This window comes from Orcinus orca, chromosome 19 (assembly GCF_937001465.1).
Source record: "Orcinus orca chromosome 19, mOrcOrc1.1, whole genome shotgun sequence".
Classification (NCBI taxonomy): Eukaryota; Metazoa; Chordata; class Mammalia; order Artiodactyla; family Delphinidae; genus Orcinus; species Orcinus orca.
The window spans coordinates 49112556-49127956 of record NC_064577.1 but is presented as its reverse complement, the minus strand read 5'-3'; the positions used below and the strand labels follow the sequence as shown (position 1 = coordinate 49127956).

At 34.7% G+C, this 15401-nt stretch overlaps 1 protein-coding gene across 13 annotated transcripts in view; it reads right to left on the bottom strand.

The window, feature by feature from the left end:
* The window catches only part of BCAS3 (BCAS3 microtubule associated cell migration factor), a 575920-nt gene that overhangs the window by 437416 nt on the left and 123103 nt on the right, over positions 1 to 15401 (bottom strand). For all 13 annotated transcript variants that reach the window (XR_007473338.1, XM_049701671.1, XM_033431625.2 and 10 more), the window contains exons 8-9: positions 10562 to 10669; positions 8493 to 8569 (exon numbers count right to left, since the gene is read on the bottom strand). Coding sequence is in view for 12 of the 13 variants with exons in the window: in XM_049701671.1 (XP_049557628.1) it covers positions 8493 to 8569; positions 10562 to 10669 (185 nt within the window). In the remaining variant the exon portion in view is untranslated. The remainder of the gene's footprint in view (positions 1 to 8492; positions 8570 to 10561; positions 10670 to 15401) is intronic.

Genomic DNA, 15401 nt, shown 5'->3' with positions numbered 1-15401 from the left:
TGGCAAATATTAATTTGTCTATTACAAATATTTTCTCTCAGTCTGTGGCCTTTCTTCTCATTTTCTTGACATTGTCTTTTGCAGAGCATAAGTTTTTAATTTTAGTGAAGCCCACTTTATCAGTTATTTCTTTTGTGCCTTTGGTGTTGTATCTAAAAAGTCATCACCATACCCAAGGTCATCTAGGTTTACACCTATGTTATCTTCTATAAATCTTATACTTTATGTATTACATTTAGGCCTGTGATATTTTTTGAGTTAATTTTTGTGAAGGATGTATAGTCTGTGTCTAAATTCAGTTTTATGCCCGTGAATGTCCAGTTGTTCAGTACCATTTGTTAAAGAGACTATCTGCTCCATCGTGCTACCTCTGCTTCTTCATCAAAGATTTATTTCTGGGCTCTCTATTCTACTTGTCTATTCTTTTGCCAATGTCACACTGTCTTGATTACTGTAGCTTTATAGTAAATCTTGAAGTTGGGTAACAACATGGAGGAAACATGATATTATTCATTGAAAGAAGCCAATCAGAAAAGGCTACATACTATGATTCCAACTATATGACATTCTAGGAAATGCCATGGTTGCTGGGGGGAACGGGAGGGCAGAGATGAACAGGCAAAGCACAGAGGATTTTTAGGGCAGTGAAAATACTCTGTATGATATTACAATGATGGATATATGTCATTATACATTTACCCAAGCCCACTGATGTACACCACCAAGAGGGAATCCTAAGATAAACAATGGACTCTGAGTGATAATTATGTGTCAGTGTAGGTTCATCAAGTGTAACAAATGTACTACTCTGGTGAGGGATGCTGATAATGGGGGAGAGGGAGACTATGTATGTGTGGGGCTGGGGTTATATGGGAAATTTCTGTGTCTTCTGATTAATTTTGCTGTGAACCTAAAACTGCTCTAAAAAATATAATCTTCTACTATGTTCAGTGAAAGACACAAGTCACAAAAGACCACACACTGAATGAAGTTCAAAAAGGACTATGAAACCCTCTCCAGAAAGAATAAGCACATAAAATATTAAATATCATTTCAGAGATTTATTTGATCATCTTACTCCTGATTAATGACCCTCTTAAGGTTCCATGAGCTTTGAATTTAAAACTTGATTTTATTTTTGCTTTATTTTTTATGTATATGAAACAGAGTAATGCCATTCAAAGGCTCAACGGGTTCAATGGGTGGGAATTATGTGCAGAAAATATGAAAATCACATTAGTTCATGGCATACATGTTATTTAGAGTCCACTTTATACTGAACACCTGCCTGGGCTCTGAAAACACCATGGCAGCTTAGTCTGTTGTATACAGATGGGAAACCAAAAGAACAGGGGTTTAACTTGAACTGGTCTTAGATGCCACATTAACCTGCCAATCTCTTCTTATCAATGTTACAAGCTTGCTTAGAAACATAAAAAGAAAGGTTCCTCTTCCCAAAATTAAAACTAATTTTACATTTTAAAGATCCTTAAAATACATTCCTTATTTGTAATTCACCATTAACATAAATGAAAAATACACATTCTAACCCTAAGAAATAACATTAGGATTGTAAGGAATAAATTTTCCTCCTCAAAGTAAAAACAGAAGCCAGTGGAAAGAGTTACTTCCTATACAATCCTTTGGTCTCTCTGGAGACTTCATATCTGCATTTAAACTTAAGCACACTGGAAATGACTGCTAATGACATCTATCAGTCTTGGTCTTTTGTTTTCTTAATCATACGTGGGTTTTGGATTTCCACATCAGACAGCTGCTCAAGGCCACCTTTTCTGTACAGCCAAATACGAAGGTGTCTCCTTTCTCATCATATTGGCTGTGTTCCCTTTCCAGTTCTCTATCAGCTCTCTTTACCTGACCCTTCCACCCTTTGGCACAAATTCCCATGGTGCTTTCTCTGATGGACACAGCTGTCTCTACTTATTTTACAGTCTCATCATTGTATTCATACACAATTTAGGCAATCATGATTGTATTACACAAGAGCTTTTCAAACTCTTTTAGAAATTAAATGCTTGCATGAACAAAACAATATCCTCATTAAGAATCTGTCATTCTACATGGGCTTTAGTACTAATTCTTTAATAACTAGAAACCAATCAATGGGGGAAAAAAACTAAATGGGCTACCACGAATGCTATTCTCAGTATGCCTATAAGCTCCCCTGTCCTCCAATCCCTATATCCTGTACTTCTCACTGTCCCAAGCAAAACTGGCTTACAAGCATGGAATAACCCAAATTCAGAGAAACACACATAACTTATACCATGCTTCTTTCCACCTGCCAAAAGTTTCAGTCTGTTTAAAGGAATGGGGATGGGGGTGGGGGTTGCAAAAATTAGGGGAAAATAAGCTTATTTAAAGTTAGGAAATGGCTCCATGTGTTCCTTGATTTTAAATATTAAGTCTTGCTCAATTTTTTTCAAAATGTTGATAAAAATCCCTTAAGGTGAAGTTGTATTTCAAAGAAAAGAAGCTAAATTTCTTCATACAAGCATGCGTTAAATATCATCAATATCACGAACCTAACAACCCTTGAATAAATCTGGTTTATAGGGTTTTCAAGTAAAGTAAAATAATATGTAACTAAGAATGGTGAGAAAATGGAAGTATGAAATGAGATATATAACTACTATTGGCCAGAGATGAAGGGTTTGGGGAGATCTGCTGTGAAATGCTACAATGAACGGCATTCAGAGTGTGAGGAGAGAAATCACAACTTTTGTTGTTCTTGATGCTTTCTGGACTCTTTTTTTAATGTAAACTATGTATTTAAATATAATATAGATAAAGAAGTACCCAAGTCAACAAAGTAAACATATGCGTGCATAAAAGCAGCATCCAAAACAAAAAACAGGACATTATAGAATCCCAAAAGCCCCTTCTCATACCCCCTTCCAGGTTACGCAGGTGTGTTCTGACAACGATACTAGACATCTATCTTCAAAAGATATCACTGGATTTTAACACATAGTTTATTACACTTATTTCCATCATTTATCACCAAGAAATGACAGTTGTACTTTTATACTACCTCATTTTTCAACATTTAACATACATTTCAGACTTAAAGAAATCCATACTAAACAGACTTCATGGCATCCTCAAGCCACGAGACCCATTTTACAAGCAGTACAGTCACAGAATAAGTGATAATCCTAATGAATCAGAAATTACTGAAAATTCACTACTGTGGGCTCCACTCCACTTGACCAGGACTTGCTGCATGCCACTTATAAAGCACCTGACTGCAACACTAGACACACTAGTGATCCTTCCAGATCTCTTCTTCCTATCATGAACAATTCACACAATATGAGACTAATATTTTAATAATACTTGTTTCAACTGTTCAGTAGTCCAGCAATACAGAGGGAAGCATTTGGGACTATATGGCAAAGATCCTAAAACAATATTAACGTGTAAAAAAAAAAAAAGCACACTCATTTTTATCAAACTCAATTGATATTTTGTGCTTCCTAAAGGCTTAAAAAACAGAAGCTCCTGCTCCTGACAGGGGAAACAATACTCCAGATACTGGAGAGATATTCAAGAGCTAATCACTACAAAGGTATAATTTTCAAATAAACTCACACTTCAGAAAAGCTGTGTACTTAACTCCAACATGAAAAAGAAACTTTGTTCATATATGCATTCATATATTCATTTCTTTAAATACCCACCAAATTTATAATTCCCAGTTTAAACCTATATCACTTTCTCTAGAGATGACTACTGATCCTATATGAATAACTTTCTTCCTTATCTGATAACTTTTGATACAGTTGTACTACATTCTCAACGCTTTTGGCTAGCTAAACATCTTGGAAAAGAACCACTGATGCTTTGAAAGTAGAAATAGTTGTGATAAATGTTTTCATCTTTAGCAAATTGAGTTTTATTATTGTAAGAACCAAAAATAAGCATCAGAAATATTTTTAAGTTAGCTAGAACAAATGGATATATTATACCTTGCATGACGGACCTACTTCCTTAATCCAAGTCAAGATGAATAACTTCGCTCTCAAGGAAATTACTATATAGCGGCAAAGACAGAACAAGTAGACAGAAGACACATACAATAACATAGAAATTAAGTGTCTTAACAGAGGGAAAAATTACACTATAAAAGCATTCCCAAAGGGTATTGGGTAAAAAAAGAGGTCTGTAATCTAATAAATCTAGGAAATATTGAAATATAGTAAATAAATTTAAACAGATTAAAATGCTAATCACCACTGGCATCCTCCAATAGAAGGCAGCATTTCCTAAGTTTATTTGACCAGGGCATCCTGATTTACACAGCATGTTGAAGGTCTACTGTTCTGTGGATAGACTTTGGGAATTGCTATCTTTGGGGATTTAGAAGAAGGAGAGGCTTCCTTAAACTAAGGGGATCAGGAAATACATCATATAAGAACTAACATCTACACTGGGGCTAGAAAGACATGTAGGATTAAGTCACTGTGGAAAGAGAGACTGCTAGTGAAAAGGCCATTTCAGGCAGGAAAACAGAGCACTTGCAAAGAACTGAGATTTATGAGTGGCTCCAAGAAAATGTAGCATAAGCAGCATGAAAATGGGTTGTAGAGATAAAGATTTAGCAAGGACACTGGATTTTGATAAAGAAGGTTTTGTATGCCAAAAACCTTGAGAGTTCAGTTGGAAGGAATGTACAAGTTTACACTTGTTGACCACAGTTACATCAAGTAAGGCCTTTGTTCCAATCAAAAGACCTCAGAGTTTAGACGATAAATTATTTGATCAATTGGTAATACAGAAATAATGATTTTGTAAGTTCTTATCATTTAAATATAGATAATAGATTAAATTATATGTCAGGGATATGCTTCAAAATAATTTGGGAAGGGTATAAATGAAAAAGATTGTCCACGAGTTGGTACTTATTGAAACTAGATGATAAATACATGGTGGTTCATTATACTACCGTCTTTAAATAATTGTATATATTTCCCCAAATAAATTTTTTTAAAAAAATAACATTTAGGGACTGTCCTGGTGGCACAGTGGTTAAGAATCTGCCTGTCAATGCGGGAGACACGGGTTCGAGCCCTGGTCCAGGAAGATCCCACATGCCGTGGAGCAACTAAGCCCGCGAGCCAAAACTACTGAGCCCACGTGCCACAACTACTGAAGCCCGCGCGCCTAGAACCCATGCTCCACAACAAGGGTAGACCCCGCCTGCCGCAAACAGAGAAAGCCCGTGCGCAGAAACGAAGACCCAACGCAGCCAATAAATAAATAAATTTTTTTTAAAAAAGAAAAAAGGCATCAAAAAAATAACACTCATAGGAAATGAAATGGTATATCTATGGCTTTAGTAATTTAATAAAATGCAATATTTTTGCCATATCACTAAATGACTAATGTTTATCAAATAAGCAAAATGATTGAAAATCAAAGGTTCATTTCACCATTTTAACGTGACTAAAAATTCATCTTTCTACAAGAACTTCATGATTTCAAGTAAGACTGAAAAGTAAGAAGAATACATACTATAGACTCTCTTCTTCTGCTTAAAGGTATTTTCACTCTTATTTCCACTATAAATGGTTTAATTGAGAAAGTACAGTAAAATCCCATGAAAATATGAAATTTCTGTAATGTGCCAGTTTCTATATTGATCCTGCCAATTGACTCAAGGGCTTTAGGTACTTTCTGTAAGTTAACCCAAGTCAGGACATTCCAAAAACAAATTCTTCTATTGCAAAATCTCAGACTGCAAAATACTCTCCCAGAAAAGCTGCAAAATCATCAATGTGCAAAAACAAAACTCTCTTAAAAAATAAATTGTAATTATAGCCTACAGTGCATAGGGTTTTGTTTAAATCTTCTTATTTGTAGGTCCTTATTTGAAACAAATACATTTCTATCACCCATTAGTTAAATAACAGACATGCTGGTTGAGACAAATTTCACTCATACATAGATATAAACAATTAAAGATACAGGTTATATCTACATGATTTTATGCAAAATTTAATTAGATCATCTAAGCTTAAAAATTACTATTATAATATAAATATATTTACTATTATAATATAAATAATACATTGCCCATTTTCTCCAACAAAACAGAGTATTGTGAAAAGCCTATTCTGATTCCAATGTATCAAAATTATTACAAAGTCTATGTCCTTTGGCTCTAACTATGAAATACACAAATCTAATTATTTTAATTCTTTCTTTATAATAAAGTTTAATTTTTTCTTTTAAAATTCTATAGTGGGTATTAATCAATGAAAAATCTATAAGGTTTATTTATCCACTAAAAAAACTAGCATTATTATTTATGCTAGTTTTTTTTTAGTGGACAAAGAATAATAATAATATTACTAACTCTCCATTAGTAACTTACTTACATATATTAACTTCTCTTTAGTAACTGTGACAACTGACTTTATACCCTACCATTTATTACAGAGAAGAAAACTGAAATCTATTGGCAAGTGTAATATTACTTTCAACATGCACAGCGCAGCAGAGCCCAGTGTTTAAATAAGGTTTAAATTTCAAAACATATATTGTCATTTAAATAAACTATCTTAACAAATAATGATTTGAGAGTTCTCCCCAATTTAACACTCAGCTGAGGCAGCAAGAGCTATCTGTGAGTATAAAATTAAAATGGACCTGCAACAGAGATGTCTAACTTTGCAGAAGCCAACACACACATATCTTTGATTAACGATAAACAACAGAAGACTACTGATAAGATGTAAAGACAAATACTCAGGAAAAACTGGCATCTAAATCTGGCTGAAATATTCATACTCTGTTCTAATTCACTCCTCTGTAGCTCACACACCTGGAAGAAATGGAAAGACTCATACATGATTCCTCTATTTCTCTACTTGTTTCAATTTTAATAGTGAGTGATATAATTATAAGGTAATATATTAACGCATAAGATCTGTAAGAATTAATATGCTAAAACAGGCCATGTAATTTTCAAAGCTTACTATATTATATATATACTACATTTTTGAATGAAGATGTTATTAACAAATGTATGCTCCCCCAAAACTTTTAATTTATAGATAAAACAATAAAAGATCCTTCCTGGTAATCTATATTTAATCATTATTAAAACATCAGTAAATTTCTGATCAGTATGAAATAACTGACTGATAAGTGGGTTAATGTACTCAGTCATTCAAGAAATAGTCATTCAAGAAATAGAGAGCCTACATTGTGCCAGCCAATGTCCTAGGTGCTAGAGATACTAATGTAAATTTGTAAATGGTGTAAACTTGTGATAAAACAAAAATATGTCAATGAACATGATCTCCATTATTATCTCTGTAGATCTCTGAGAGAAAAGATTACAAGATCAAGGAGGTGAGTTGTATTCTTCTTCATAGGCTACAAAATGATAAACTATATATTACAATGAATTATTCATGTGTTATATATAGTATAGTATATATTATATAATGTATGCAATAACATATAGACTGCAAGATATTAACAAGAACATGAGCTCTAACCAGAAAGGAATAATGTCTCCTACTCAGAGCTTAATACATGGATTAACATCTGATGAGTAAGTGTGTAAATAGTTCTGATATTTCAGGAGATGCAACAGTATGATTGGGATTCCCTACACATAACAAAAATGAGCTCTGTTCCAACAGAACTATTTCTGCAGCATACACATAACAGATTCTCTGAAAAAACAGCTATAGCTTTGATGGTGAGTGTTAAGAGTTAAAATACGAAAGAGTGAAAACTATTGTTTTACTAGGCTGTAGTAAAAAAAAAAAAAAAAAAAAATCTAACTCCAGACAAGGCCCCTGTTGGAATTTCCAGCTTGCTGGACTGCCTTGCAAATCTTGGACTTGCCAGCTCCCACAACTGCATGGGCCAATTTTTTAAAAAATAGATCAACTGATCAAACAATCACTCTCTCTGTATGACTGTGTCTGTGTGTGTGTCTGTGTGTGTGTGTGTGTGTGTGTGTGTGTGTGTGTGTGTGTGTGTGTGTGTGTGTGTGTGTGTGTGTGTGTGTGTTTGGATCCAGAATCTAGGCTTATTTCTGCAAATCCAGGCAGAGTTGTGACAGGTGGGGGAAAGAAGGAGTGAAAGACTGACACATTTCCCTCATGAATGATAATCCAGTTATGTCCACAAGTATGTTATGTTAATTAAGTAATTAACAACGTAGCTACACAAATCTAAATTAATCACAATGACTCAAGGAAAATATATAAGGAAAAGCTGAGGTACACAACAAGGCTTCCACAGTAATATGAAGAAAATGCACTGTGGGTTGAACACATATACCATAAAATTATATTACTAAATAAGACATCACAGAAACATAAAAATACAGTAACTGAATAAGCATGAAATACTGATGTTATGATTCCAATTAGTCTGCTGATTCTATCAAGTAAGTAGTATAAACTCAATGCATATGATAGGAAATAAATCAAGTTGATACGTACTTGTGACAAAAAATTTTTTTGTGAAAGTACAGCTATCAAAGGCAGCAATTTTCTCCTGCAATACTACGACAAGGATCCTAAAATTAGAGGGAAAAAACCACAAAAGAAAATGTTAATGTGAAATTCTATAAACTGAACTATAAATAAGTTAAATCATCTAGATTTAAGTAAGTATATACCAAAGGAATTTTTAAAAATGAAACGCTTCTTAAAGCATATAGGCTAGAAACATCTGCTTATTAAATGTCAAAATACAGTCACAAAATCCTTAATATGATCAAGATAGACAAGATGAAAGGAAGAAAAGTCACAGGAGAACTACACCTCAAAATAAAATTTCATTTTCATTCATTATAAATCAAATGAACCTATCTTCATTAAGAATGTATGAGATCAATAAACTGCTGGCTATTTACTAAAAGTGTTTTTCCAGTGCTGGCTCAAAGTCATGGAATTAAACATAAAATGGATTTATACAACCTGGCACTTAAAATGATTGCTGAATTTCCCAACACAAGAGCCAAAATGAGAGCGGGAGGGAGGGAGAAAGGGAGGGAGGGAGGGAGGGAGGGAGAAAGGAAGCTCAGATAACTATTATTCAGTGTAAATGAGACATTTCTGATTATTGAAATATTAAAATTAATCAGAATCTGTATTTCTCCCAAAGTTCAAGATTTATAAATAATTAGGGAAAAGTTATAAATTTTCAGAATTAAAATGTATCTGAAATGAAGTTATTTTATAAACTACATTTTAGAGTATTGCTCCTTACAACTGTTGTTAAATATTTAACTACTATATCCACCCATTTAAAAATGCTGATTTTTAAAATTTATTTTATTTATTTATTTATTTATTTTTGGCTGCATTGGTTCTTCGTTGCTACACATGGCTTTCTCTAGTTGCGGCGAGCCGGGGCTACTCTTCATTGCGGTGCTCGGGCTTCTCACTGCGGTGGCTTCTATTCTTGCAGAGCAAGGGCTCTAGGCACACGGGCTTAAGTAGTTGTGGCTCGTGGGCTCTAGAGCACAGGCTCAGTAGTTGTGGCACACGGGCTTAGTTGCTCCGCGGCATGTGGATCTTCCTGGACCAGGGCTCAAACCCATGTCTGCTGCACTGGCAGGCGGATTCTTAACCACTGTGCCACCAGGGAAGCCCAAAAATGTTAACTTTTAATAATTTAATATATCACTGAATAATTACATTATCCCAGAAATAACATGAGTATACCTCCTATGTCATATATAATTTTGTTTGATGTTATTTTAAGTTTAAATATACATAATAACTAGATCTTCATTATGAATTACACACTATCACTGAACTTTTCTTTGTCTTATTTCATATTTTTGTACTGAAAATATTTTTATCATTAATATCAAAGTCTTGGTCTTTTAGTTTGTATTTGTCAGGTATGTGTTTACCCTTCCTTTTACATTCAAACTTTCTGAGTCACTTTTGAAATATCTCTTTAAAATCTAACCTGAGAGTCTTTTATTATAAAATTTATTTTTTGTTTTCCATGTTCCATGTGTTTGCTCTTTAATGAGATTAATAATTTGCAGCCATGACCTTGATAAGACATTTAGCATCATGGGGCTAGGAAAAATCTAGCTGGTCCCTCTTTTAGCTCCATTGTGAAGTGCAAAAAAATAAGAATATTTAAAAGCCTTTTTTACATTTCAGAAATAAGCTTTGTTTTGATGAATGCTAACAGGAAAATTACATTTCCCATCATAAACCAGTAAACATATAGAAGTACATATATTAAACAAAAAGTTATATATAAAATGTTATACATATAAAAAGGTTCCTCAAAGCAATATTTAACCTTCATATGTTTGCTCAGGCACTTTTATTCTTTTCCATTTCATTATTTCACTAATGGGTCAAGACAGAAAGTTTGAAAACATTAAGAAATCTTAAGAGCTACTTATATTTGGCAGAATTCCGAAGACATATTTGTGACTTTTTTATTATTATTATATCAAAGTCAATGATAATGGAAATGCACTACGTGCATAGGAGGTATGTTATCTTGCACAAGAAACACCTGAAAAATTGCTTACCTTTTGTTGCAATGGAGATCATAGATAGGTGTTTTAAACTGAATGGACTTGACCATCTCCCCAGTACGAAGTGAATATAAATCCACACAACAGTAAGGTGGACTTGTGCTAAAAAATAAATAAATAAATAAATACATACATACATACATAAACAAATAAATAAAGACAAAAGCCATTATGTTTTAACAGGTGGGAGGGGCAATAAATTTTCTTACTAACATATACAAGCAAATTGATTTGGACTTTAATCAACAAAATTAGCAATTGCATAATGATGAAATACTGAAAGCTTTCACCCTAAAATCAGGGATTAGAGAAGAACACTTGAAGAATATGGCCACTCTACTCAACACAGTATAGAAGGTATGTGCATAAGAAATTACTACAAGAAAGAAATAAAGCTGCAGTTATTTGCGAGAATTTGATTGTATAAGTATAAAACCTAGTAACACAAATTGCAATATATACACAGACAAACCCATAATAAAAGACAAACCATTAATATAAGGGTTAATATGTAGATTGATACAGTTCAACCGTAATCAAGAATCTATCAGAAACGAGACCTCTTTCTAAAATGTACATAAATACGCATTCTAAATGATAAGATTTAAATTATAAAGACGTGTTCCTTCATACTAGAACAGATGAAGAGATCAATGTTTTCACCTTAAGAAAGTAGGAAAAGAGCAAGTTAAATCAAATGAAAGTGGAATGAGGGAATGAATAAAATACAACAAATTAATGAAACAAAACTTGAGTAAGCAAAAGAAAAAAGTAAACCCAATTCCTTGAAATAGATAATTTGAATATTCCAGTATCTATAAAAGAAACCAAACTCATAATTTAAAACTTCTTACAAAGAAATCCTTAAAAATGGCTTCATTTGTAAATTCTACTTATCATTTAAACAAAAAAGTTTAGATATTCTACACAAACTCTTTTATAAGATAGGAGTCACCAACTTATTTTATGAGGCCAGTAACACATGATCCCAAAAATAAATACCTCACAAGAAACTACCGATATATTTATATGTCTCATGAATATACATAAAAAATCCTCAACAAAAACATTAACAAGTTGGGACTGCCCTGGTGGCGCAGTGGTTAAGAATCCACCTGCCGATGCAAGGGACACGGGTTTGAGCCCTGGACCAGGAAGATCCCACGTGCCACAGAGCAACTAAGCCTGTGCACCACAGCTACTGAGCCTGCGCTCTAGAGCCTGCAAGCCACAACTACTGAAGCCTGCGCACCTAGAGCCTGAGCTCCGCCACAAGAGAAGCCACCACAATGAGAAGCCCGTGCACCGCAAAGAATATAGCCCTCGCTCGCCGCAACTAGAGAAGAAAGCCCGCGCGCAGCAATGAAGACCCAACGCAGCCAAAAAAAATAAATAGGAAGCAGATCAGTGGTTGCCAGGGACCAGAAAAGGAGAGAAGCTACAGAGTACAAAGTGGCATGATGGGTGCCACTTTTAGGGCGACAGAAATGTTGCTGTGCCTTGATTGTGCTAGGGACTTACACAAGTGCATACAATTGGTGAAAGTGGAGATGGGAGAGAATCTAGTAAAACTTGAACTTCAACCTCTAAAATTGACACAAGGCAAAAATTCTTTTCTTAATGTTCCCAACTAATTAATCCAGTCCTCTGCTGAGAAGCAATGAGTTAATAATGAACAAAATCTAACATTTTGCCAGACCAACTGGGAAGGAAAAAACAGCTTGTCACCTTCAATTAGCAGCTCATTATAGCCACGGTACACTAGAAACTTGAATTCTGATCATTTCACTGGCATCCATACAATGTCACAACTGAGATTCTTCCTGCAGAGAGCCTTCAATAGAAGTAGACAAAACAAATGCTGTGAAGGCTCAGTTTAGAGTTGAATGAACAAGATTTGGTAGATCTAAAAATTCTATTTATATATGGAAAAAACCTCTTATCCAATGCCTAATAGAAAAAGATAATTCTTTTAAAATCAGAATTTTCAGAAAGTCACACATTCATAAAGGAGTCATGCTATCTGCCAATAACACAGTTGTGTACACGCCTGACATATCCTTTTGTTCTCTATTTTCTCTCTTTTTAAAAGCCTTGACTATTTCCCTGGGACACAGCAAGACAATCTTAATTTTCCTCATGGGTAGGCTGATGAGAAAGCTTTCTATAACATCAGCAGAATGCATGCCCCATAACAGAAAGGATGTGTGTTATTCTAAAATATAGAAACGAGCTTTTACTTTGTACTCTAGTATACACCAAGCAGTGTCAAAAGCTGTATACAGAAGTCTTCATTAGATTTCTAGAGCTCAAATGGGTTAACATTTTTACAGGTTTGCGCCTGACATTTAAACCTAAAATTGTGACTTCACTTTAAGATAAAACCTAATTAATACTTTAAGGAAAAAAAGTTCGCATAGAAATGTAGAGAATCTAATTTAGAATGTAACTGAATCTACTGCAAGCAAAACCAGAGTTGGAAAGAAAAGCAGAAATGACGTAATTTGTATTATTAAATCGTTGGTTAAAGGACTCTAAACTGTGCCCAGGCACCACTGCCTTTCCAACACATAAATATCAACAGGGGTAATATAAAGTTATTTAGTACTTTTAACGATAAATATATAATAGAAATGAATGCAAATTCTCCTTAACTGACCTTCCCTTTACCTATGTAACTTGTTTTATAGTGAGGAACCAGGACATATATTGAAAATTTTTGCATTGCAGCAATCTGTTACTTGCTGTATACATAACCTATACACATAAAGGAAGTTATAAAGCTTTTATTAGCAAAGGACTAGTCCTCCCAGAGCCAAAGGTATGGAATTTACAGTTCATTTCTGTGAAGAGAGTTGACTACAATTATTTAAAGAGTAAAATTTTTTAAAACTTCCATTACTGAAAGTGAAAAGGTTAAATTAAATATAAAACAAAATAGTTAAACTGGATTTCCTAAAAGCAAATCCTGAAACTATAGCATAGAAGATAAACCCAAGAAGAAAACACTAAATGTTTTCATCTAGGTACGTTGCCTATTTCATTATTTCTTACTTTCTCTGTAATCCTTCCCATCACATTTTTTTAAAAGTTTTAATATGCTTTATTTTTTAGAGCAGTTTTTGGTTCACAACAAAATTGAGAGGAAGGTACAAAGATTTTCCATATAGCCTCTGCCCCCATTCATGCATAGTCTACCCCATTATCAACGTCCCCTACCAAAGTGGAACATTTGCTACAACCTATAATGACACAATATAATCACCCAAACTCCATAGTTTTCATTATGGTTCACTCTTGGTGTTGTACATCGTATGGGTTTTGGACAAATTTATAACGACATATATCCAACATTACAGTAGCATACAGAATAGTCTCACTGCCCTAAAAATCCTTTGTTCTCTGCCTGTGCATCCCTCCTGGAGAACTCTGATCTTCTTACTGTCTTACTGTATTGCCTTTTCCAGAATGTTGTTTGGTTGGAATCATACAGTATGTATACTTTTCAGATTGGCTTCTTTCACTTAGTAATACACGGTTTTTTTTGGTTTTTTTGTGGTTTTTTTTTGGCGGTACGCGGGCCTCTCACTGTTGTGGCCTCTCCCGTTGCGGAGCACAGGCTCCGGACGCGCAGGCTCAGCGGCCACGGCTCACGGGCCCAGCCGCTCCGCGGCATGTGGGATCCTCCCAGACCGGGGCACGAACCCGCGTCCCCTCCACCAGCGGGTGGACTCCCAACCACTGCGCCACCAGGGAAGCCCAGTAATACACTTTTAAAGTTTCCCCCCTTCCTTTTCATGGCTTGATAGCTTTTAGTCCAGAATAGCATTCCATTATCTGGATGTACCACATTTTATTTATCCATTCACCTACTGAAGGACATCTTGGTTACTTCCAAATTCTGGCAATTATGGATAAAGCTGATATAAACACCTGTGTGCAGTTTTTTGGGCAGACGTAACTCCTTCGGGTAAATACTATGCAGGACAATTGTTTGACTATGGTAAAAGTATGTTTAGTTTTGAACAAAACTGCCAAACTGTCTTCCAAAGTGGTTTTACCATTTTGCATTCCTACCAGAAATTAATGAGAGCTCCTGTTGCTCCACTTTACCAGCATTTGATATATTCAGTGAACTGAATTTTGGCCAGGTGTGTAGTAGTATGTCCTTGTTGTTTCCCTGATGACATATGATATGGAGCACCTTTTCATATGTTTACTTGACATCTGTATATTGTCTTTGAGGTGAGGTCTTTTGCCCAATTTTTAATCAGGTTGTTCATTTTCTTATTTTTGATTTTTAAGAGCTTTGTGTATTTTGGATAACAGTCCTTTATCAGATATGTGTTTTGCAAGTGTTTTCTCCCATCCCAGTCTGTGTTTTTGAAGAGTGGGAGTATGTAATTTTAATGAAGTCCAAGTTTTATTCAGAAAATTGAATCTGTATAGGACAAACCTCGAAAAATTTCCAGAATGAAGAAGAAATAAGAGATGAAATGAAAGATAGCAGATTATAAAACTGAATATAGAGATTCAATTTATAAAAATTCATAATCCTGAAGAAATTCTACGTCAAGACTGCAGTATCAGTCTCTACCTGACAGTTTCCAGCCTGCTAGCCTACTCTACTTCTTACCTGCCAGCCCAGTCACATAAGCCAATTCCTTGAAATGAAAATCACATGTGTGTTTCTGTATATGCGTGTGTGTACACTGAATGATATACCAGGGAATCTAGAATACAGCACACATGCCCAGAGCCAATGCCGGCTCAACAAAGAACTGTGAAGACATTAGTCTTGCATCTCTGGCTGAGCTTTTGACTGCACAAGCCA